The sequence below is a fragment of the Brassica rapa genome, chromosome A04 (assembly GCF_000309985.2).
Source record: "Brassica rapa cultivar Chiifu-401-42 chromosome A04, CAAS_Brap_v3.01, whole genome shotgun sequence".
Taxonomy (NCBI): Eukaryota; Viridiplantae; Streptophyta; class Magnoliopsida; order Brassicales; family Brassicaceae; genus Brassica; species Brassica rapa.
Window position 1 is genome coordinate 6066092 of NC_024798.2, and position 24491 is coordinate 6090582.

The window sequence follows — 24491 nt, forward strand, 5'->3', positions numbered from 1 at the left end:
GTTAATACATAAATTCGGTACAATCTTAGAGCGCAAAAGTAAGAGTAAGGGTCAACTGGTCTGCCACCCGCAAACGAGACATCTCCTCTATCAAATATCATAACCCAATTTTCGAAAGACCCGTTATTAAAAAGAAAGTAAATCGAATTATTTTTAATTGGAATAACAAGGAAATAGAGATGTTAATATGTTATAATGGGTTTGGTTCACGGGTTTTTAATGGGTTTTAAAAATAAAAAAATGGTCATTTAAACCCATTTAGTTAAATGGAAATGACAAACTATGGAAGCACCGTAGCATATTGAGTAAGGTTTAAAGGCTTTTACATCTAGGTCTGGGGTTCGTATCCTAGACTATGCAATTTCTTGCAGATTGCATATTATAGGAGGTCCATGTTTCAATTTCCGGAGAAAGCAATTTATTAAACAATATTATGTAAATCCGGTCAGGCATGGATATTCATAGGATGGCTCAAGTGATGTAGTTAGGCATAGATCCTCATAAGATAGGTAGTATTGTCGGTTGTCGAATCGTGTATATAATCTTCTCATAATTGTAATATCTTAATAAATCAGCGTTAAAAAAAAAGGAAAATTACATAAACCCCTTGAGAAGTTAGAAAAAATTACAACTTGTACATGATATAATCCACCTGCTCAAACCCGACCGGATATTTTTGCAAATCAATTAAACCGAAATCGTCTAATCACTTAAACCACTCCCTCCAAACCAAACTTGTCGGTTTTAGCAAACCCCTCAAACCCTAGATCCCAAAATCAAAAATCAAAACTCACTCCACCTCCTCTCATCTCATCGAATCATCGGAGAGATTTCTGAGTCGACGATACAAGCGCTCTGACGGTACTCACTGGAAAAATTGAGAAATAGGAATATCGACAGGATCAATAAGAGGAAGAGGAGAAGAAGGCAAGGTCTGTGAAGAAGGCGAAGTATGTGAGAGTGAAGTCTGTTGAAGCGACGGTTCTGGCGAAAAAAAATTACGGAGAAGACGAGCGATGTATGGAGCCGATAAATGTTCTTATGGATGCTGCGGTGGTGGTTGAAGCAACATACGACTCTGAACTGAGAAAATCTGATCTTCCTCAGGCTTTTCCGGCTCTTCCGGTGAGTAGGAGTGGAGAATCGCAGGACAATGAAGCAGAGGACGACGATGACGAGAAGTCGACAGCCTCTGATGAAGACAACAAAGGGGAGGATACAACCTCTGATTAAGACAATGTAGATGAACCGGCTGCCTCTAATGAAGACAATGTAAATGAGCCGGCTCCCTCTGATGAAGAGAATGAAGATGCTGAAGAAGAATAAGGAGAAGAAGAAGAATCAGAGGAAGAAGTAGGAGAGATGGAAGTAGCAAACAATGTAGAGGAATCCGCAGATGTTGATGGTGATGACTCTGGTGATGGGGATGGTGATGGTGATGTGGGAGAAAAGAGAGAAGAGATTGCGACGAAGAGGCCCATAATTCAGCTGAGTCAGAGCATGGAGAGGTAACAAATTAGCAAATATCATTTGGTGCATTGTTTTTATTGGGTAGAACTATGGTGACACAATAAGATTATACTGTAAAATTAGGAAAACACTAGCCAACTAGATAATACTGAAAAAACTTGGTAAATAACTACAGTAAAACCTCTATAAATTAATAATGTTGGGACTTTGAATTTTATTAATTTATAGAGATATTAATTTACAAAAGTTTCCTTATTTATTTATTTTTCTGTTTTGAATATTTTATTTATAAATAAGAAAATATTTGATTTTACCATATGTACGTTATTATGTGGTTTTCGATATAATTTAACTAAATATTATCAAAATATATTGAATTGTTAAAAAAATAAAAGTATTTTCATTGTGAATATAAAACCAACAATATAATATTTATTTTGTACTTATATAAAATTATATATAGATAGACTATTAATTGTTGGTTTTAATGGGACTACATATTTACATGGTATTTTAAAAAATATTATTATCTTATTATTTGATCGATTTAAGTCATATTTTATATTGGTCCAAGTTGGAACCGGTGAAATTTATTAATTTATAAAGATTATTAATTTATAGAGTTTTGATGTATTACATGTATAAGCTGGTTATAGCTGAATGTTACTTGCATGATTTTGAGGCAAATGAGGCAATCAAACCATCTAGAATGTTATTTTATACATCTGAGTACAAGAAAAAGTAAAGCTATGGACAAGGTGTTTGATAGAAGACGCAATTAAGACGCTAGACAAACTGAAACTGAAGCTTACTAACGTGGAGAGGAACTGGTTTGAGGAGCATCCTCAATTCATACACTTTTCCACATGAAAAGAGAGAAGAACCACAAGATTCAAGGAAGGTGGATGTTGTTGCTGCCGACTGCTGATAGCAGTAAGCGGAGAGAAGTGTGATTCATTGTCAATGGTGTTCACATCCATTATGGGATGAGGAAACACACATCGATATCAAGACTAAATTGTCGAAACTACCTCTCGACTACAAGGAGTGTGGTGGGACAAAGTTCGTGCGGCATTTCAAGGAAGGAGAATTTCTAAGGTTGGAGGATGTGAAAGCAAAGCTTGTTAACATGGGACCCCATAGAGACAGACTGAAGATGGCGGTTATATTTTTCTTAGGTAGTGTTGTTTGGGCGCAAACGAAGGTTGGAAAAGACGTAAATATATTGGATTTGGTCCAAGAGCCTTGGATGATCTTGACTTCTGCAGGACCTTTCCATGGGGGAGATACACCTATGATTACATGTTGAAGGAGATGTCTCACACCATTGATCATTTTGGAGGGTTGGTGAAAGAAAACATATTATGGCCTCTTCCAGGTTTTTGTGTTCCACTGGAGGTAAGTAAAAGAAGAAAATGACATTATCACTATCGTTGACCACTGATGGTATTACAAAAATGTTGTGTTTTGTAGATTCTTGTATTCGAGGCAATTCCTAAGCAGAGAAAGCGGTTTAGATCGAGAACCTGTTGAAGGAGCTGATGTCAATTGTCTGAGGATGTTCAAGCCCACATTCAAACCGAATGGAATGAGAGTGATGTCACTTATAGTCATAAATAAGGAACTGGGTAACGTAACTGTAAGTTTTCCTTTGCATTTGAGTTATTTGGTGTTAAGATATCTGTAACGTAGAACTAAGGTATAACAAAGGTAGTTATGTATTGTTTTGCTAAGTTTCAGCATTAATTCTGATTTTGACAGGATATTGACAACATCATCCTCACCAAATATCTACATAAAGAATCTATCTGTGATGAAATTATGGAAGACGAAGACGATGTTCATGAGCCTGATCTAGTTGTGGACAGTTGGGATAAGCGTCTCGATGAAGGATTCTCGGTCTTTCTAAAAGACATGTACAAAGAAAATGTTTCCGCGCGAGAAGAACATAGAGAATAGGCAGAACAGATACAAGATGCAGAACATGCCGAAGATGGAGAACATGTAGTGGAGCAGTCGATTCAACTGGGAGATGTTATGAAGATTCTGAAAAAATGGTGAAACTGCTAAAGAGAGTTGACAAGAAGGTTGAACAATTTTAAGGGAGATTGTCCCTGATAGAGGTGTTTGTCAAAGAAGTACATAAACGAAGAAAGAAGTGAAGAACTTGTTTCGTTTGTGCATCTACGTGTTGCTTTCTGTAGTAGTCAAATTCTCGACCTTTGGTGGCTTTTGTTGTTTTCTTTGTGGATTTAGAACTTGGTTATTACTAATATATAACCGAGATTGTGGACTAATAAATAAATAAATAAATATATATCTGGAAAACTAGGTAGAGATAGGTATAATTACTAAACAATAAGTACCACAATATCAGATTTGTCTTAACATAAACACAAGTCAAACAGAGAGACAACACAACATAAGGCTTGTCTTTTACCTATCATTTTAATTTGTTAAGGTAGTTCTTCTCAATTAACTGCATTAACATGTAAGCATACTTGTATAGTGCAATAATATGTTTGAAATCATGAATTCTTAGAATATTTCTTTATAAGTTGGTCTTACTAAGAGCGTGTTCTTAGAAAGACAATGAAATTGTATTGGAGAAAATGTGAAACAATCCTTTAAAACATGTTATTTTGACTACAAATTTTTTTAAAATATTTTATTTTCACTAATTTAATTTCACTAGTAGTATGTATTATATCCAAAGTTGAATACTAATATACTTTCAAAAACAGCTAAAAGTTGAACTAGTATGACATAATAATCCATAGTTTTACAGAAGACAAAACCCATACATAATTTTACAACACAAAGGATGGAACCAACATAAATAAAAACCAAACAAAGAATGTAGTTTCATTCATTGGGATAACTGTAACACCCCCAAAAATTTTGAGACGAAGTTACACAAAAAAATCATACGAAAATCCTTTAAGACTGAGGAACAATAGAACAAAGCGAAAAAACGTCGAAGTTTTTCAACTAGATAAATATGAGATATCCAAAATGATAAAAATAAGCTTTTAAAGTTTGTACTATGTTTTCTTTTCTTTCGTCCAATTATTTGTCATAAAACAGTCTGATCTTTATGTTCTATACAAGAATCAATGGCTTCCAAAATGTTATTAGAGCAAAATATAATACGGTATCAGGGCAACATAAACTCATGTGAAGCTCTCTACAGTTATGGATATCAACCGAATGGATTTTTCTGTCACGTTTGTATTCCATCTTTTGCTTTTACTTTTTTTTTTGGCTTGCATTAGAATGTACGGTGGTTCTTCCCATGAATTACAAGTTTTCACTGAAGTCCAATTTTGTTCGAACTTCAAAATGCCTTTTTTAGCTTTGATTGTCACAAGAACATTTTGTTTTGATATCCCAATCGAAATTGAATTTGGAGACAGCATCATGAGATTTTTTAGCAGAACAATCAATAAAGGAATTGAATTGATTGTGGAATTTGGATGTGTTATTGTGTTGGAATGTGACAAAGCCTAAAATTAACAAAAAGGTGATGTATTCCTCAAATATAGCAATAATAACCACCACAACCACAATTATGTTTCTCTCTCTGTATTTCTCTCCAACCTTTTTCTAAACATAGTTTCCCTAAGAAATAAACACAGAAAAAAATAGTTGTTTGTCTTTACATTCATAAATTTTTTCCAGAGATAACAGAAACCGTGACAACAAATCATGATTTGATGATACCCTAAATTTCACTGATCTAAAGAAAACAAAACATACATTTGAAGTAAGATTTAAAAAAAAACATGGTAATGACATCAAAAATGGTGATGCAATAGGCAGAGGCGGGGGGAAAAAGAAGGTAGAAGACACAAAGGGCATGGGAGACAGTCGTAGAGGACCATCCTCAACACCACAATCACGCAAGATCATGGTGATCGCTGACCCGACCCGTGAATCTGCAGCTGCTCTTCAATACGCTCTTTCACACGCCGTGCTCGAGCAAGACGAGCTAATCCTCGTCCATGTTGAAAACAATGGTGGCTCGTGGAAAAACGCATTTTCAAGTTTCTTGAGATTACCAAGCTCCTCCTCCTCTAGCACAAGCGGGTCATCACCGGGTGCTAATGTCAATGCTAATATTGCAAACACCGTTTCATCTTTGGCCTCTGAGATTGGTCAAGGGGAAGGGAATTTCCTTGAACAGATGAAACGGATATGTGAAATTGCTCAGCCGAAGGTGCGTGTGCAGACTGAATGTATAACCATGGACGGCATCAAAGCTGCAGCTATTCTTCTTCATGGAGACAAACTTGGGGTTGAAGTTATCATCATTGGCCAACGCAGGACGATCTCTTCTTCCCTTCTAGGGTACTCTCTCTCTCTCTCTCTCTCTCTCTCTCTCTCTCTCTCTCTCTCTCTCTCTCTCTCTCTCTCTCTCTTGATGATCAATTTAAGAAGAATCATGAATGTGACATATTTGAAAACCATAAAACAAGAGCCGGCCACAAGCTTGAGAAAAAAATGTGCAGCTGTACATATATATTTTGTTTAAAAAAACCGAGCACATTTTAAAGTTTAGAATTCAAGAATTCCTTGAACAAAGAATGACACCAAAAGATGATTTGCATTGACAGATCTATGCGGCCTGGAGGGTCTCTAATAGGATCAAAAGGAGTAGATACAGCAGAATATCTAATCGAGAACAGCAAATGCACCTGTGTTGGCGTACAGAAGAAAGGTCAAAATGGAGGCTATGTTCTAAACACCAAGACCCATAAGAACTTTTGGCTATTGGCATGATCATGAACATTTTTCCTAGACAGTTTTATTGCTTCCATATACCTAAAGTACAAAAAAGATAAGTTTACCAGCCATCTTCACTTGTTTATTCTTTATCTTTAAATTCTGGCAATGACGTTTTGTCCGATATTTCTAATCCACATATGTTTATGAAGGTTGATGTGGTAGTAGTTCTGTAAGTGTACCCACTAGTTGATCTTTTTTAGACACATGTGAAACTTTAAGTAAACTGTTCTGAATGTAATCACATGTGGAGTGGAGTGATCATCAGGTGCAATATGTTTTGTCCGTGAATGAAAAATAGGATTAGCACATTGATGTTACAGCAACACTGATAAAATAGACAACTGGTGCTTGAGGTATTAAAATTAAAAGTTCCGTTAACAAAGAAAGTATCCAGCTTGTATTTGCTACTAAGAGATATTTTGCTTCCACTGACGACATGTATTTCAATTTTCTTCTTTGAGGACCATGATATAGGTTAACTTCCTAGGTGATTGCTATAAACATTCACTGAAACATAATTATCAAAGTATGCTTTCCAAGTTACATCTAATTGATATTTTTGAATATGATTACGAGACAGGAAGATCGGAACATGTGTCACTGTTCCTGTTCCTGGAAGATATATGATTAATTGATTGTTTGCTTAAAAGTTAAAACTGATATGTTGTGGATCCATTCACGTACTTTGAAAGCTTATTTACTTCATACACAATATCTGGTCTTGAAAAGGACAAATATTGGAGACTTCCAACATGTATACTGTTTTTAAGAATCAAACAAGTCTTACCAGATGTGCGGTCAGCTTGGGAGACAAGGCATCAGTGTGTTTATTTGTTTGGCATTTATCTTACTAGGTGGCTTTCACCCCACGCAAGCGTGGGGTTAGTGGATTTTCTATGTCATTTAGTTATAAGTGCATGCTATATACAGTTTGCGTCTATGCGCCTTATATTGTTTTATAATTTGCTTGTACTTGCAAGGTCATATTATTTGCATGTGTTATATTTGTGTTTTGTACGTTTTCTGATATTTGTAATTCCTTTTCATATATTGATGGCACATATATGATTTATCTGTCAAGTTTTGTACAATATAACTTTGTGTTCTTCTAGTCTTTATCTTAATCTTTTTCTATGAATAAATTGGAGGTACCTGCGTACAGCTCTGAGCCGAAGGTCAAAAAGGTGTGAATGTTAATTAGAATATTCGAATCATGTAATGTCACATTAAAATAATTATGTCTCTTCCTATGTCTACATTTCCTTTGGCTACAATTCATCCTTCACGATACCACCTTTTAATTTTTAACTTTTCGTTGATGAATACATCTATGTCCTGGGAGCTCAATTTAATTAATAGTTTTAACTGCAAATCAGACTTGTTAAGATACACCAAAAAGTAGTGAAAGCGAAAAGGGCTTGAGCTAGTGAAACTCTAAAAAAAGGGTTATTCTGCTTCTCATTTCTCCAAATTTGTAGAGAAATATCGTCAGATAATCATTAACAAAGATCGGGTCATGATTTGGGAATCACCTATCTTAGTTTTAGGTAAGATTTAATTCACATGTAGTTTAGGCTGCTCATTTTCCGATGCATAAATTCTTAGAAATAAAATTCTCAAAGCCTTTGAAATGCTTAGCCAACTTCACGTCATGTGCTTCTTAGTGCCTCACAATTCAACACCATGGTTTATGTACCTGTTTTTAGTTTCCCCCACACAATCCATGAGTTTTTATCTCGGTTTCGATTAATAAAATCTTTGGTTTAGCAGAGTGGTCTTTTGGTTTTATTTACCTCAAGATGAACATTATCAGGACAGTTTGATACCAACTGATCAAAAGTCTTTCCTACCACAGTCACCACACTTTTTTCCTACAGATTTCGTCAGTTAGTTAATCTTAGTTAATATAGGGTACCAAATATAAACATAAGCTACACGTAAAAATATACACATGAAGACGAAATCAAAGAACTAAATCTTTCTGACAAGATTCAGCATTTACTAAATACCTTCGGTTTAAGTCTTCTTGCAAAATCTTCAAGAGGTTGAGCCTGATTCTGAAGGTCATCAGCCTTGGCAAAGATATTTACCTAACCAAGGAAAGAAAAACAAAAGTAGGATTCAATCATAATCGGGAAAACATATAATCAAAACTTCTAACCTATACAAACTTATATGACAAATATTCTAACCTGAAGTTAATATATAGGTCTGGAGTAAACTCAAAGAATATTGCTTTCGGTCAGTCTTGTGATCAACTAAAACTTGTTCTAACCTATATATTCCAATATGTTCTCCATCTGATATGATACATCAGCATAACCACGTAATACTTGAAATTATTATTCCAATAAAATATCACAGTATCTCATCGAGCTCATGGAAAAGAAGTTTCGCGACATCGCTGAGAAAATCAACATTAGGCATAACTGGGAAGTGAAAATAGTGAGTGAAAATAGCGTTATTTGCCACATATTTATAGTAGTGGGCCGATGGATACCTGAAACAGCAGAAGTGGGAAAAGTATGCTTAGTTCAACATAGTGAATACCTTTATTAGAAGTGATGATAGATGTGACGGAGGCTGGGTGAACTCTTCTTTTTTTTTGAGCAAAGGCTGGGTGAACTCCTGAAGCTCTAAATTAAGGTTCATACGGAACGTCGGCATGATTGACAGAGGGGCAAGAGTGATGACGACCCGTAATTTGCTAATTATCAATATTGGTGGGCTTGAATGATAACTTGGTCGATTGAGTGTTTTTACATAGGCCCATTAAAAAATAAAACATATGACCATCATAAATATATATTAGTTTTGGTCATCAATATACAAAATATCCTTTAGTTTAGTGGTATAAATGTTGTTGTTTATATCACAGTAACCCGGGTTTGAACCACATGTTTGACATTTTCACACTTTTTAATAGTGGGGCTCACTTACCTGCTGTCTTGTCGCATCATGAGTGATGCAACTGCCCTATTATAATGTAGATTTGAATAATTAAGTTCACAATGTATTTTCTCTGCATCAATTGAAGTCATTGTGATGTCATGGTCGCCATTACTCCTAGGAATCAATGGGAAAACAAGTTGCATAAAGTTCGACGGGTTCTGAAGCAGAGATGAGGTATTTGCACTTAATCAACATAGACACAAGCTAGAGTACATGTACCATGACAGAGAACAAAAAAATGAAGGTATTTGGAACAAACCCAATCTGCACAAGAATATAAGGCTTTGAATAGGCTGGGTGTTAGAGATAGATTACATCCCTCGATAATGTCCATCAGAAAAACCAAATTTGGTCCAATTAATGAGGGCGAGTCAAAGAAAGTCAAGTCCGTTAGAGAGAAAAGAAAAGAAGCCCTATTATAATGTAGATTTGAATAATTAAGTTCACAATGTATTTTCTCTGCATCAATTGAAGTCATTGTGATGTCATGGTCGCCATTACTCCTAGGAATTAATGGGAAAACAAGTTGCATAAAGTTCGACGGGTTCTGAAGCAGAGATGAGGTATTTGCACTTAATCAACATAGACACAAGCTAGAGTACATGTACCATGACAGAGAACAAAAAAATGAAGGTATTTGGAACAAACCCAATCTGCACAAGAATATAAGGCTTTGAATAGGCTGGGTGTTAGATAGATTACATCCCTCGATAATGTCCATCAGAAAAACCAAATTTGGTCCAATTAATGAGGGCGAGTCAAAGAAAATCAAGTCCGTTAGAGAGAAAAGAAAAGAAGCCCACTATAATAAAATAAAGAGAAAATTGGAAAAAATGGACACTTTGAACTTAGATTTGTCCCAATAAGATTTTTAGAAGATTATTTAGGGAAATAGGATTTAGATTAATGTTAATACCATTATACCCTTAAATTATTCAATTTATTTTAGATAAAAACCAATAAATAAAATATTTCGTAATTAATTTAATATTAAAATTTAAAAAAAAAACAGAAGGAAAAAAAATAAACCCACGAGAGAAAACAAAAGCACTTAAATGGTTTTACCCTATTTTTTCTTCGCTTTACTCCTTTCTCTAGCGTAACTTCAACCTGTATCAATGGCGATTAGGGTTATGGAGAATCCTTGTTCATCGGAAATCATCTATATCCCTCTAGCGCCTTCGAAAATCTTTGATTTGTTCAAATTTTTTTGAAAATCAGTGATTTCTTCTTCTGGGTTTGTATAGAAAATCATTCTAGGTTTGTTTCTTCTTTGATTCATCTGTTTTTGATCGATCTGTATGGGATTTAGGGTTTCTTCTTCTGTATTTATCGAATCTGTTTTACAATGATTTTTTGTCTTTTTGATATGTTTCATTGAAAAGAAAATTGTTTTCTTCTTAGATGATGAGTCTGTTGAGAAGAAAGAAGAGGAGAAAGAAGAAGAGGAGGATAAGGGAGAAGGGACTTTGACTTGAGGTATTATCTTTTAGTATCTAATGTTTTGTAAGTTTATGTTGATACTTGACTTGAGCCTTGAGGTATAACTCTGAGCACTGCTTACTTGCTTAGTGACTTAGTGTTGTCGAGAGAATGTTGTTATCATATCTCTGTTCTTGGATTGCATCCTTGCTGTCTTTGTAATTTTTGTATCACATCTCTATTCTTTGGTTCTAAATATGTCGCTGCTAAATACTTTGACTTTGGATCTTCCATGTTTCAATTTGAATTGTTATCTCAGAACATGACTGCTTTGGATCTTCCTTGTTTCTAAACACAAACGTATATTAGCAATGAATGCTTTGTATCTCACTTTGGTTTAATAGAATCATACGGATGTCTTGAGTCTGCGCACGTTGACTAGGTGGTCATTTACAAGGAGTCACAATGTGCTGAAGATGGGATGGACGTGAAGTATAGGCCCGAGCCAAGTTCAAATTGCAAAGCCTGCACATGTAGTTGCAGTTACACATTAGAGATGTCAGATGAGTAACACGATGTGTACTACTAGTATATGTATTTTTAGATTTTGTTATCATACTAGAATATGTTTTTTTGTATCAATTCGTCACTTTGAAAACACTCAACACTATTCCATTGATCGTCTAATATTAGGTTTGAGTGCTTGTATCTGAATATCAAATCCAAACCTGAAGTAAAGTAAAAACATAATAGAGAAGCAAAAATAAAGAAGGGCCAACCTGGTCTCGAACAGATTACTTATTGATCTTCAGTCATTTGCTCTCCATTGAGCTAAGGACCCTTGATGTTTAACCATATAAATCACATTAAATATCAGCTTCAAATATACAATCACATGATTAAGATGATGCATAAAAGAAAGAGATTGGAAGAGAAGTTATGGTGCAAGATTTCCACTCTTCACTGTAACTAGACATCCATTCACCAGATTTACCATAGATTAGAACCATGTTGTATTGATAGAGAGAAGAGATGATTATGTGGATGAAGAAGAGAAAAGCACAAAGAATGAAGAGGAAAAGATCGTGGGAGTGGGAGGAGGAGAAAATATTATTTGAGAGATTTATGGTAGATTTAGTTTAGATTTAGGAAACATCTTTAACCGAATATGGAAGTTTCCATATTTTACGGATGTGCCTAGAATATGTATACTACCTACGCAAAACACAGTAGAGTAGATGGGAAACATATTCTTCCTATAGGTGTCATATAACGTAAAAGGCAGAACATGTTATGTCACGTAATCTAGCCAAGGTATATCGTTGAGTTGTGGCTATATGTCGTTATCAAGCTGTAGGTGGACTGAAGACATCTTTCTTGATTATAACGTAACAAATTCTAAACTTGTTAGAATATACAAGAAAGATTAGTTTACATTATATATCCTTGATATATCTATGTATAAAACTTAGTATCCGATTTCTAGGCTAAGTAGATAACCAAAATGAGTATTCTAACTGTAGCTAGAATATTAAATTAATTATGATTCCACTTAAAAAAAAACTTTTCAACATATATATTGTCATACTTATGTTTCCAATAGTTTTCATATTTTTTAACATTTTTAAAATTCAGTTTACTATTTTTTCCATAAAAGAATGGTAAAGTACGTCCAAAATTGACCAAAGTATCAGAAGTACTATTGTGACAAATAAAAGTTCAAAGTGTCTCATTTTTCCGATTTTCCCTAAAATAAAGCTAACTCAAGGAGACATTCACATTCACTTAAAAGTCAGCACAAGAATTAGGCTTGTCATAGTTTAACTTGTTCTTGCCAAGTTCATATAGCTTTTAAGGATTTTATCATCTTTTTTTCTAAAAAAAAATTAATCTCTTAATAAATGTCTTTTAAATAAATTTGTAATTTCATCTTGAAAATGCCGAATTCATCTTAAACAGTTGGTAAGGTCTGTGGGGAAAGAGGAAGCAATACCAAGAAATATCAAAGATGACCGGCAAATATAGCACTCAAACCGGCGACACCATCATTTCACTAGATGCGGATCTCGCCACCATGATGGGTATGATGCAGAACCTTATGGAACGCTTTGAAAGACAAGACACATCAAACAAAGCAATTAATGAGCGAGTCGATGATCAAGCTGCTGCCTATACACAACCATGTGCCGATGAACAAGATCCTGACACTGCAAGGAGACAATTGTTCAAAACAAACGTCAATCCAACAGTTCATAGAGTCGAAACAAATCAAGTTGATCAAGCAACAACTCAAAAGATCAACGTTCTACTGAAATAGATACATGATATCAACGTTCTACGGAAAGATGTGGTTTACTGTCAGCTGTTCGGAGAGAGCCTTGGTTGACTAGTATATCAGGGTTTATAGGTTTTTGACCATGATATAAGTTTGGTTTTAGAGTCTTTTGGTTTTTAGAGTAATTTTGGTCTTTTTAGAGTCTTTACGAGCTATTGTAGGTTCATGTACGTTTTGAACAAGATTTGAGTTTTGGGATCATTATGGACTTTAAAGAGAATATGTGATGACGTTATTGCGTTGATCTTCAAGCTTTATGTGAGTATATCATCTAGAGACATAAACATGCCTCGAATTTGCCTTAAATAAGTCTTGAAATTCACATAAATATTTTAAAGCGAAATACCCTCTGACGTCCACTCGCAGCAAATGGAATGAAATTGCTTAATTTGTTGAATAATATGTTTACAGTCCACCATTTGGAAATGTAAGAATTTAGGAGTGGCAAAATGTTGACGCCTTATTACGTTTGCTTTGTGATTCTTCTCCAATGAGATCCACAAAACTTATGAAGATTTTCCCTAATATAATGCATCAAAATGGTCGATTAGTAGCCTAATATAACTCTTTTACAAATATAATCACCATGGATCCACACATATACTTGCTAAAATGAAGACATCAGTATTTCCAACATTTTTAACTGGTTTGTCCTAAACAAGGTACTTATCTATCTTCAAATGCGCTAAATATAGTTTCATCTCTCTAATTGCCAAATCCAAAAAAGTTTCCCGTCAAACTTCTCGAGAAGTATTGCGTTTGAAATATTACTCAGTTCATGGTCCCTTATCAATTGTTTGGCCTTCGAAGTTGTTAACATTCATTTGCATGAGGAATAAGAAAAATAACATGTCACATTTACAATGAAATCACATAGTACAATGAGAAGTATAGCATCTGAAATATTACTCAGTTCATGGTCCCTTATCAATTGTTTGACCTTCGAAGTTGTTAAAATTCATTTGCATGAGGAATAAGAAAAATAACATGTCACATTTACAATGAAATCACATATTTCTGACACCAATAAGGTTTTGTGTATCCAAACGATATATGTAACTTAAACATACCATATGATTTTGTGTATACAATAAAATTTACAATAATATTATTCAAAACATACCATATGATTTGACATAAGAGTTGAGAACCAAACCGATATTAGAGGATAACAGCCTAATGAGTTTTGATTACGATAACCATGGGATAAATTAACACAAACCGAGATTAAAAAAGCGGTAATTAATAATGGTTTACGGAAACTAATTTTGCAATTAGCCATGTTAGCATGTTTAGAGAGGCTAATCCTAGACAGCATTGAGTCACGTTAGAGTCATCAATACATGTCATCTTTTCGAGATCACATTTACTAGCCAATCAAATTATAACTTTTTCATTTAATTGTGTTCTCAATTTATTGTATGACTAGGTTAAGACATGAGTTTTGCATTGAATAAGCATTGTGTATACAAATTATTTTTATGTATTATTATTATTTTATATTTCTTACACTATATGAAATAATAAATAATAAATATATATTAGATAGTTAAAAATTCAGTAATTATGATGTATATAAATAATTTGGCATGAACATATAAATGAAAATAATCACTCTTGTTTATTTACAATCATTTTATGATAAATAAATATAGAAAACACTTTATCTATTTTATATGGTATATAATTAAATTTCAATAATATTAACATATATAGTATATTTTATATAGCTATCTATTAAATAATGTGTCATACTTACATAATTTTATGATTATAACATTGATAACAAAATTTTCAATGTGAGACTTTTAATATTTTTAGTAATCTATAACAATTTTCAAAAATTCTGTGCAAATTTTGAAATTAAAACATTAAGTTCTCAATACTTATTCAAAGAAAATTTCAAAATTAAAATATTATGTACTTTTTTCTATGAAAATAATACATAAGTTCTCAATACTTATTCAATGAAAAAATACGTAAATATTATGTATTATTTATTCAATGAAAATATTATGTATTATTTATTCAATGATTTTCATAGGTATATAGTTTAATTTAAACAATATTAAATTGAATATATTTTTAATCTAAAAATCAATTAAGTGAGACTTTCTACTCATATAGTTTTATGATCATTTGTATTTTATTATAACAAAAGATTTAAACCAATGATCACAAACTTTACAATGTGTGGCTTTTAATAGTTTTTATAATTTACAGTCGTTTAAAATATTTAAAATATAGTTTTTACCCATATAGATCAGACCCGACCAGACAAAGATGCTTTTCGAAAAATCTGTTCGTCTGACCACCATTTGATCTAGTTTAGCGGGGCAGCTGACAAAAAGAAAAATTAAAAATATAGCATATAATGAATAATGTAAATTTTATAATGTAATTAATGTGATTGTTTGATTTATTTAATAATATAAAATTAAACAAAAATTATAGAAAATACACAAATTATTATCAAATATTATTATTCAAAACACACTCTTATATTATATAGTTTAACAGAGCCTAATTAATTAATACTCTTTATTTTTTGATTAAAAAGAAATATTCACTAAAAAATATAAAACATTAGGTCCTACCTTTTTAATAACATTTTATTTATCTTCTTTTAGATTATTTTTTATTTAAAACCACTCACATAATTTATAAAAAATGAAAATAAATACAACTAGTTTTGCATGTTTAGATACTACAAAATATTAATAGATTATTTTGTTTGATTTTCATAAATAATCTTATTATTAATTTTTTTTTATTATTAAGAATATATAATTATACATGAGAGAATATGATTGGTTCAAGTTGACATCAAGTAGTTTTATACAAATAAAATGTTAGAATCAATAAATTAACATCAAATAAATTTTATAATATAAAAATATATCAAATAATTAAATATAAAAAATTTAATGAAAAAAATTATAGATATTTTATAAAAACTTCACAATGAAATGGTTGAAATAAGTAAAAACAAAATTAAGTAATATTTTAAATAATTTTCCTTATTAATATAAATACAAAATAATGTAATCATATAGTTTTCAAATACACTAAATTTCAAAATCTTAAAATATTACTTATAAAAAAATTGTGAAAATATATTCGTAAATTATAATCTAGTTGGATTTTAAAATAATATAAGCTAAAGTTAAAATATCCGTAATGTTAATTAACAGTCTTTCTATCACGTGATTAGAAAATCATAGGGTCACCAACCTACAGACTCTCGCGGTGTCCACTGTCCAGTCAGTCAACGGCTCAACGCAGTTTTTATATATAAACTTGTTGGGAGTGTTGTTAGGTTATATAAATTGAGAAAGAGCACATATTAGGGTTTTTAGAAGAAGAAGAAGAAACCATGGCTTCCTCTGTAATCTCTTCCTCTCCCTTCGTCTGCAAATCCCCCGCTAAGGTTAGTTAGTATCATCATCATCAGCTTCCATTTCTCGATTTCAAATCTTCAATTTTCTTACATGGTTGTTAATTAGGGGCAGAAGGATTTGGGGTTTTCGTCGTTCCGTAAACCATCGCAGATTTCGATTCATGGATGCCAGAGGAAATCGATTTCTCGGAAGATCGTCTCCGTCATGGCTCCGCAGCGCTCATCGTCCACCTCAGGATCGGTCTGAGCTTAACTTATCTCTCGTGATTTCTCCTCCTCCTACAGTTTTGTTACATTATTTTTTTTGTTTTTTTTATTTTTGAAGGTGAAAACTGGGATGACGATGACGGAGAAGATTCTGGCGAAGGCAGCAGAGAAGTCACAAGTGGTCCCTGGTGATAACATTTGGGTTAACGTTGATGTTCTTATGACTCATGATGTCTGTGGCCCTGGCGCTTTTGGTATCTTCAAAAGAGAGTTCGGTGATAACGCTAAGGTAGTTTTGAATCTTGCTATCAAGATATTATCTTTGCTTGCTTTTTCACTCATTGTGATTGTTACGTCCACGTTGAAGGTTTGGGACTCGGAGAAGATCGTTGTTATACCAGACCATTACATATTCACTACTGATAAGCGTGCTAACCGCAACGTCGACATTATGAGGGAGCATTGCAGGGAACAGAACATCAAGTATTTCTATGATATCACCGACCTCGGAGATTTTAGGGTATGCTTGTTTCGGAATTTCCATGGAGTGTAAACTGTGAATCTTGATCTTGCTTGCATGTCTCATCTGTAGGCTAATCCTGACTACAAAGGTGTTTGCCATGTTGCGCTTGCACAAGAAGGTCATTGCAGGCCAGGAGAGGTAACAATATCTCTCGCCGAATATGAGTTGTTTCTGTTATGATTAATATTTTTCCTTATGATAGGTTTTGTTAGGAACAGACTCACACACATGTACTGCTGGAGCATTTGGTCAGTTTGCTACAGGGATTGGAAACACTGATGCAGGCTTTGTGTTAGGCACTGGAAAAATCCTCCTTAAGGTTTGTTAGAATAGTTTCAGACCTGTCTTATAACCAACTGTTTCTTTAGCTCATATCCTGACTGTGCAGGTTCCACCAACTATGAGGTTTATCTTGGATGGTGAAATGCCCAGTTATTTGCAAGCAAAGGATCTGATTCTGCAGGTGAGTGTGATATGTCTTACTGATTTTTTTCCCTCACTAAAATCCTGTACAGAGCAATTATCACAGTAGTATGACTGTATGAGGGTAAATATGCAACTTTGATGTGTTCTAGTCATGTCTTCACTAAATTGCATATTATGTGAAGTCATCTAAGTTTTTTTTCTTTATGTTTCTCCTTAGTATTATATCTGGCAGTTTTCTTCTGTATCTTGAACTTGCTTCCATCTTTTTAGATCATTGGTGAAATATCTGTTGCTGGCGCAACTTACAAGACGATGGAGTTCAGTGGTACAACTATTGAAAGTCTGACTGTAAGAAATCATTGTATTTTTACATTCCTATAAGATGAATATAAAAAAAATTTGACTTCTCTGATTTATTAATTGTTGCTTCTATCTGTTTTGGCTGTTAGATGGAAGAACGAATGACATTGTGCAACATGGTGGTGGAAGCTGGGGGAAAGAATGGTGTCATCCCTCCTGATGCGACGACATTTAATTACGTTGAGGTATGTATGATGGCCTTGTTTTCGGTTTTTAACAAGGAACATTATGTTGAGCAATTTCTACTCTTTTTCTTGTCTCTTACAGAATAGGACATCTGTACCCTTTCAGCCTGTATATAGTGATGCAAATGCAAGGTATAATCACATGTTACCCTGAATTTATATAACAGTAGACATAGTAAATATGGATTTCTGATACCTCTATGTAAATTATTAGTGGATCTGGAAATACCTCACACAACATGTTTCAAAAATACTGTGCATGTGCGTAACGCAACTGAATAGAATATCGTCACTTAATTTGTGTGTGTTTTATTGGAAGTTGCCCTCTACTGTCATTCTCTGTAGTTTAACATTTCCTTTTGTGATCATATTCATATTCTTTTCGTTGTTTGTTCCACAGTTTTGTGGCAGATTATAGATTTGATGTGTCGAAGCTAGAGCCTGTAGTGGCTAAGGTTGGTTTATCATAGTTACCAGTTTAAACGTTGAGTTTTTTTACCACTTCATGTAACTATAACTGATTTGTTACTGTCAATGTTTCTTTCAGCCTCATTCTCCTGATAATCGTGCTCTAGCGAGAGAATGCAAAGATGTGAAAATTGACAGAGTATACATCGGTTCTTGTACTGGTGGGAAGACTGAGGATTTTATGGCTGCAGCTAAACTTTTCCATGCAGCAGTAAGTTCCACTTGTTATTCTGTATCTTAGTTGACATAACCCTTTTACTCGAGTTTCTGTTGCTACAGTCTTCAAACTTACAAAACAACTTGTTACATGTGTAGTTGATCTAAAGTAAAGACGTCATAAAGTTGTTATGTTTTAAACAGCCAGCAATAGTTCTCTTAGTTATATAGTTAAGAGTTGTTATTTGTCTCTGGATGAGATAAGTTTCGGTGTTGATTCTTTTGTCTTCTCGATAACCTCTTACTGGTTGCCGTTTAACCTCATGGAATTATCTGTTTGTGTAATTTGTAGGGAAAGCAAGTCAAAGTTCCAACTTTTCTTGTCCCGGCCACTCAGAAGGTTAGCAATACATTTCAACATTGTTACTATCTAAACTGTTTTTGCTTTGTGTCTATGACAGAAAATAAATATCAAATGCATTGTATCTATCTTCAGGTGTGGATGGACGTGTATGCACTCCCAGTACCTGGAGCAGGTGGAAAGACGTGTGCGCAGATATTCGAAGAAGCTGGATGTGACACACCAACCAGTCCTAGCTGTGGTGCCTGCCTTGGTGGCCCAGCAGACACCTACGCTCGTTTGAATGAACCTCAAGTACGCTTTTGTTTCTGAACCCACTTACCCAATTACTTTGTGCCTCACCTATTTTTGACGACGAGTCAGAACTTTTGAAATGCTATTTCTGCATTTCCAGGTGTGTGTCTCGACAACGAACAGGAACTTCCCCGGTCGGATGGGACACAAAGAAGGGCAGATATACTTGGCTTCTCCTTACACTGCTGCAGCCTCGGCTCTAACCGGCCATGTCACCGACCCAAGAGAGTTCTTGCAGTAGGTTAATGATAGCTGTACGGGGGAAAAAGTCTAATGCTGCTTCAAGAGAGAATCTTAATCGTCAAGTGATGTGCATTGTGAACTATTGTGTGTATTTTCCTTGCTTCGCTGTTGAACTTTGATAGGTTCAACAAGCAATATTTTATGTTTCGAGTTTGAAAGAACAAAGGATTAATCATATAAGTAAACGCTCATGGATTTGACGAAGGTTAAATATTAAAAGATAAAAATGCGATATTTCGAAAAGACAAAAATGTTGGGGGTCCAAATTGGTCTTATGGTTAATCTTTTGAGAATTATCACTTGTAAGAATAAATCGGAAATATCGTGACAACACATATTATGTGCACACTTGAATAAAAATACATATAACAAACTCCTTATGTTTCTTCTCGAAAAAAAAACAAATAAAAATTCTATCCAAACAAGAAATAACCGGAAAAACACTTCTCAAAAGGTTTTTTTATGGAAAAACATAGCTTACAAAAACAATATTCCAAAAACAAACTTCATAGAGTTTCTTGCGGAAAAACTTTCATGAAACAAATAATATAAGTTTTACGAAACAATTTTTCGTAAAAACTTATTTTCGTAAAAAATAACAAAAAACAAATTTTTAAAGCATATGAAATCATCAACGGAAAAATGAAGAAACGAGACAAAGCAGGAGAACGGCTTCATCGCTATCATCTTCCCTCTCTAGTCCTCATCGCCTCTGTCTCCTCCCATACTCCCTCACCGATTTTCTCTCCTCCTCCTTCACTCCTCATCGACCACATCATCTCTCTCCACTCCCTCATAGACCATGCCTCATCGCTACACTCTCTCTTTCCTATCGCCAGTTCAACATTGCCCCATCCCTTATCGCCCACTCCTCATTTCCGTGACCTCTCCCTTCCCTCATCGCCTACCCTCATCGCTGGGACCTCTTTCCCTTCCCTCAACGCCCACCCTCATCGCCGTTATGTGTCCACTCTTTCCATCGCCCTTACCTTATCGCCATGCTTCGTCGCAGTCAGAGTTGCCATTGAGATTTGAAAACAAGAAAAACTTTGTTTTCTCCTAAAGTATAGCCAAAACGTTGAGTCTAAAACAATTAATTTGAAAAACAGAATAGGTTTGACTAGAGGAAGCGATTTTTATCATTTTGTATATTAACTTCGAGCAAATTGACGATTTTTCCAAGAAAAAATTGTAAAAACCGCATAAGTCGTAAAACGATCCAAAAACAGCCTAAAACACAACCCACCCACTTATGACTTAGGACATGAAGAGGCTCAGTGTCAAGGCGGTTTATCTTGCTTGGAGAGGATAATGGAAGATTTTCTTAAAGGATAAACATGAATTGTAACGGTAAATTTAGACTCACAGTGAGAGCTGGTTGTTTTTGCATTAAATATCGAGTTCTAAAATTGTCATTTACACTAGCTGCTATAACACTATTACATGTCTTTTAACCAAAAGAGAATAATCCGGTTAGAGAATAATTGTAAGTTGGGTACGTTTGGTTAAAGAAGAATCTAACCAAATAAATGATTTGTAGTTATTTAATTAAGTTTGGGAAGTTTGAATAGAGAATAATCGAACATTTATTTTTGTGGTTAATTAATTAATAATTATTAATTCAGTAATGCAAAAGTTGTATTTATTAAGATGAAAAAATAGTTATTTATAAAAGGTACTTTAATTTTAATAGTATAAATAATATACTATACATGATATTATACACATCTACATATTTATTGTTAATAGAGAACAAAAAATAAAATATATGTCAAAATTATGTTTCGCTAATCTAGAGTTTGCTTAGAAAATATTTAAATCGATTAATTCATATCAAGAGCATACAACTGTTTATATTATTATGAAGTATGTTTTTTTTATTCTATTTAACATAACCTAGAAATATAGAATAGAACATAATACGTGTTACTGTTCATCTTCTCCAATTCAATCTTCTTTTTGTTTCTTTATCTTCAAAAAAATTAGTGTTCAAGTTCTTGTTTTATCAATGTTGGGTTTCTTATATTCTCACGTTGTATTATTCCGATTCTCTTTTTTTTTTTTTTTTTTTTTTTTTTTTTTTTTTTTTGCTAAGAATGTGAATATCATTAATGAAAATGAAAGTTTGATACAAGCTTAACTTGGATCCCATTCTGCTATTAAAGCTTGATGGTTCCTAAATGTTGCAAAAAAAGTAAAAAAACACTTAGAAACATATTTGGTCTAGCAAAGTTGCAAGAACCGAAGCTAGAACCAAGGAACAAGGTCACCATAAACAACTTGAATAGAGGCCGGTAGGTCAACATCGAAATGGACCAGCAGACAAGGAGAAGATCAAGGGTCGCTCAGAGCACAATAGGCGGAGGCGGTTGACAATTCCGGCCCCGGCCATTGGCATCGATGAACTAGCTCCAATCAAAAACCCAGTCCAGAGATTTAGGCACAGAAGGTCATTATCCAAACCCAAAAGACTACACCTGGCCAATGACGAGCACTTTCTGATGGAGTAGGCGGTAGGTTGACGGCTAAAACCGGCCACTCCACACAATAAATTACCCGGAGCAGAGGAGTAGGAGAGGCAGACACTAACAAAGCGAAAGTCTCCTTCCGGCGTTTGAAGCACAGGCAGACTCGTGAAAGTCCACAAAGCATGGAACAAAAGAGCAGATGAGAGCCTCTGAAACGGAGGCGGCAGAACGGGAAAGTCCCCAAACCCGAGCACACCCACAAATCGGAGTAGACAACTGCAGCTGGAAGCGCCATGGGAAGTTGAAGGTAAGCTTGACTGAGGAAGAGGCCCTCAACGGAGTGTCTCAGCTCCGCCGCGCTCTGAAGAAACCAGGTCTTCGAGGAGAGGCTCTACAGACTTGACTCGCTTCAATGGAGGAGGAGCACTGACACGGCAAGACGGAAAGAACAGAGAAGAGGCAGCGACGCTCAAGATCCGCTCTTCCACGGCAAGGGGTGACGGATCTGACCCAGATCTGTCGGTAGTGGCTCGAACCCAAAAAGCAAATACAAGCGGCCTGATTCGGATCTACTTTACAGCGCCTCGCCCTCGCTCCAGAGAATGCTAGAACACTTTAGCTTTCTGTTTAGGTCCGACGAATCAGAGATCCAGAGCAGAAGCAGCAAAGAGGCGATGATGGAAGCAGAGGAAGGCAGGGGAGAGACTGAAGCTGAACAGCAAACGAAAAAGACGGGTGGTCGACGGTTAGAAACCGACCGCCGACCACCGAAAACGAGAAAGAAGAACGGCCGAACCCTAACGCGATGGAGGAGGAAATAGAGATGAAAAGAGAGAAAAAATCTCTCTCCTCTCTCTAGATGTCCAAGATTTTTGGCTTTGTTTAAATTCTCCTCTTTTTTTTTTTTTTTTTTTTTATCTTATCAATTAATTATTCTTTTTTTTATCTTATCAATTAATTATTCTTTTTCATTTCAACATCTATTTCACTCCTCTTTTTTTTTTTTTTTTCCGTAAACTTACTTAGACTAGCAGCTTTGGAGATGTTAAATTATAAATTCAACAGTTGAAAGTTCACAGTGAGAATGTTGAACTTTTTGTGAATCAAACGTGCACTAAAACGAGTTGAAACCATTCAACAGGTTGAATGCACGAAAATGGGACCCGCGAAAACAGTTGTCAACACATGAGAGGAAGAGATAAGTGAGAGAGTGGAGTTACGACCAACATAATCTTTTTAAAATAATGATATCATTTTATTGGCTAATTTAAATCTTAGAGATTTTCTATCTCCTCAAATTATTAGAACTCAATTATTTTGTAAAAATAATTTTTAAAAAAAATAAAATTTATCTCAAAATTCATATTTTTTATGGTCTATAAAAAGAGACTAGTTTCACTTCATTTGGATACCAAAAATAATCCGTCAATTTCACATAAATTCCTATTAATCTCCAATCAAATTCTTTTTTTGTGTGTTTAAACTTCTTTTTTTGGTTAAATGGATCAAAATAATGATCCTTTTAACACTCAAAATTCGAGTAATTTTCCTTTTAAACTATCCAAATCTCAATAACTATCATTTTCAAAATTAATGTTCAAACACACCCCAAAATATGTCAAACTATGGTTTTGCACCAAATTTCTTTATGCCGTCATCTGTTCTAAGCTATCCTCCATATTATGGATCGATGATGCCATATTTATCTCAAATGCCTCCTATTTCTCCAACTTTAATGGGTCTACTGAACACGTCGGAAGGAAGCACGCAGATTTCAGATCAGCTAGGACGAGATCGAAATCTCCATCCACGGCTGCCAAATCTCCCTTGCAATCAGCTAACCGAGTCTCTTCGGCCTCTAAGGACGAAGGAGTCTCGCTCTGGAACGCCCGAACTACGGTCATCCCGCCCTCAATCGTCGCCAAGGCCAAATCCCTGCTCCGGATGCACTCGAGAGAGCCGAGAAAGGCAGAGATCTTCGCCAAACGAGCCTGGAACTCAGAGCGGAGAGCATTCGTGGCCTCTCGGATCCCGCGACTCGCCGATCCTGCGTCACCCTCGATCTGACGCTGAAGTCGACGCACCTCCGAAGATTTGGCCTTCCTGGCCTTCTTCTCCTTAAGCAAAGAGCCCGTCGTCTTCCCGAGGTTCCTCTCAAGCTCTCCTATCTCAACCTCGAGTTTTGACACTTTTGCGGAGTGAGAATCCTTGACAGCCGTCAGCATGACTTCAGTCTCAGACCATCTACCTTGCAGCTCCGACAAATCCCCGGCAAGACGACTGGCCTCAGAACCGCACTCGCTGATCATCCCATCGATCAACGACATGAACTGCGAAACGAGAAAACAGTTAGAGATATAAAAAAAAGAGTTGAACAGGCGACAAACCTTTCCGCGGAGCCCCGACGCTAGACTCGAGCCTCCTTGTTGCGAA

At 34.9% G+C, this 24491-nt stretch overlaps 2 protein-coding genes across 5 annotated transcripts; both read left to right on the plus strand.

Moving 5' to 3' along the window:
• Positions 1 to 194: 194 nt before the first annotated feature.
• Positions 195 to 7757, plus strand: LOC103863627. 2 transcript variants are annotated; one of them, XM_033290753.1, is made up of 4 exons: positions 195 to 2868; positions 2944 to 3109; positions 3232 to 5820; positions 6087 to 7757. In XM_033290753.1, the coding sequence occupies exons 3-4, from the start codon at positions 5330 to 5332 to the stop codon at positions 6250 to 6252; spliced, it is 657 nt and encodes a 218-aa protein (XP_033146644.1). In that variant the 5' UTR covers positions 195 to 2868; positions 2944 to 3109; positions 3232 to 5329; the 3' UTR covers positions 6253 to 7757. The 2 variants fall into 2 exon arrangements, with proteins under 2 accessions (XP_033146644.1, XP_033146643.1); XM_033290752.1 differs by lacking the exon at positions 6087 to 7757 and having other exon boundaries at positions 3232 to 6079.
• An 8394-nt stretch (positions 7758 to 16151) lies between these two features.
• LOC103863631 (3-isopropylmalate dehydratase large subunit, chloroplastic) lies at positions 16152 to 19751 on the plus strand. Of its 3 annotated transcripts, none has more exons than XM_009141376.3 (15): positions 16152 to 16397; positions 16480 to 16608; positions 16693 to 16863; positions 16942 to 17094; positions 17167 to 17235; positions 17300 to 17416; positions 17486 to 17560; positions 17794 to 17871; positions 17973 to 18068; positions 18151 to 18200; positions 18469 to 18523; positions 18616 to 18747; positions 19045 to 19092; positions 19189 to 19347; positions 19448 to 19751. In XM_009141376.3, exons 1-15 carry the CDS (start codon positions 16344 to 16346, stop codon positions 19586 to 19588), a joined length of 1527 nt encoding a protein of 508 aa, XP_009139624.1. In that variant the 5' UTR covers positions 16152 to 16343; the 3' UTR covers positions 19589 to 19751. The 3 variants fall into 3 exon arrangements, with proteins under 3 accessions (XP_009139624.1, XP_009139623.1, XP_009139625.1); XM_009141375.3 differs by having other exon boundaries at positions 16163 to 16397; positions 16474 to 16608; XM_009141377.3 differs by having other exon boundaries at positions 16183 to 16397; positions 16483 to 16608.
• Positions 19752 to 24491: the final 4740 nt, after the last annotated feature.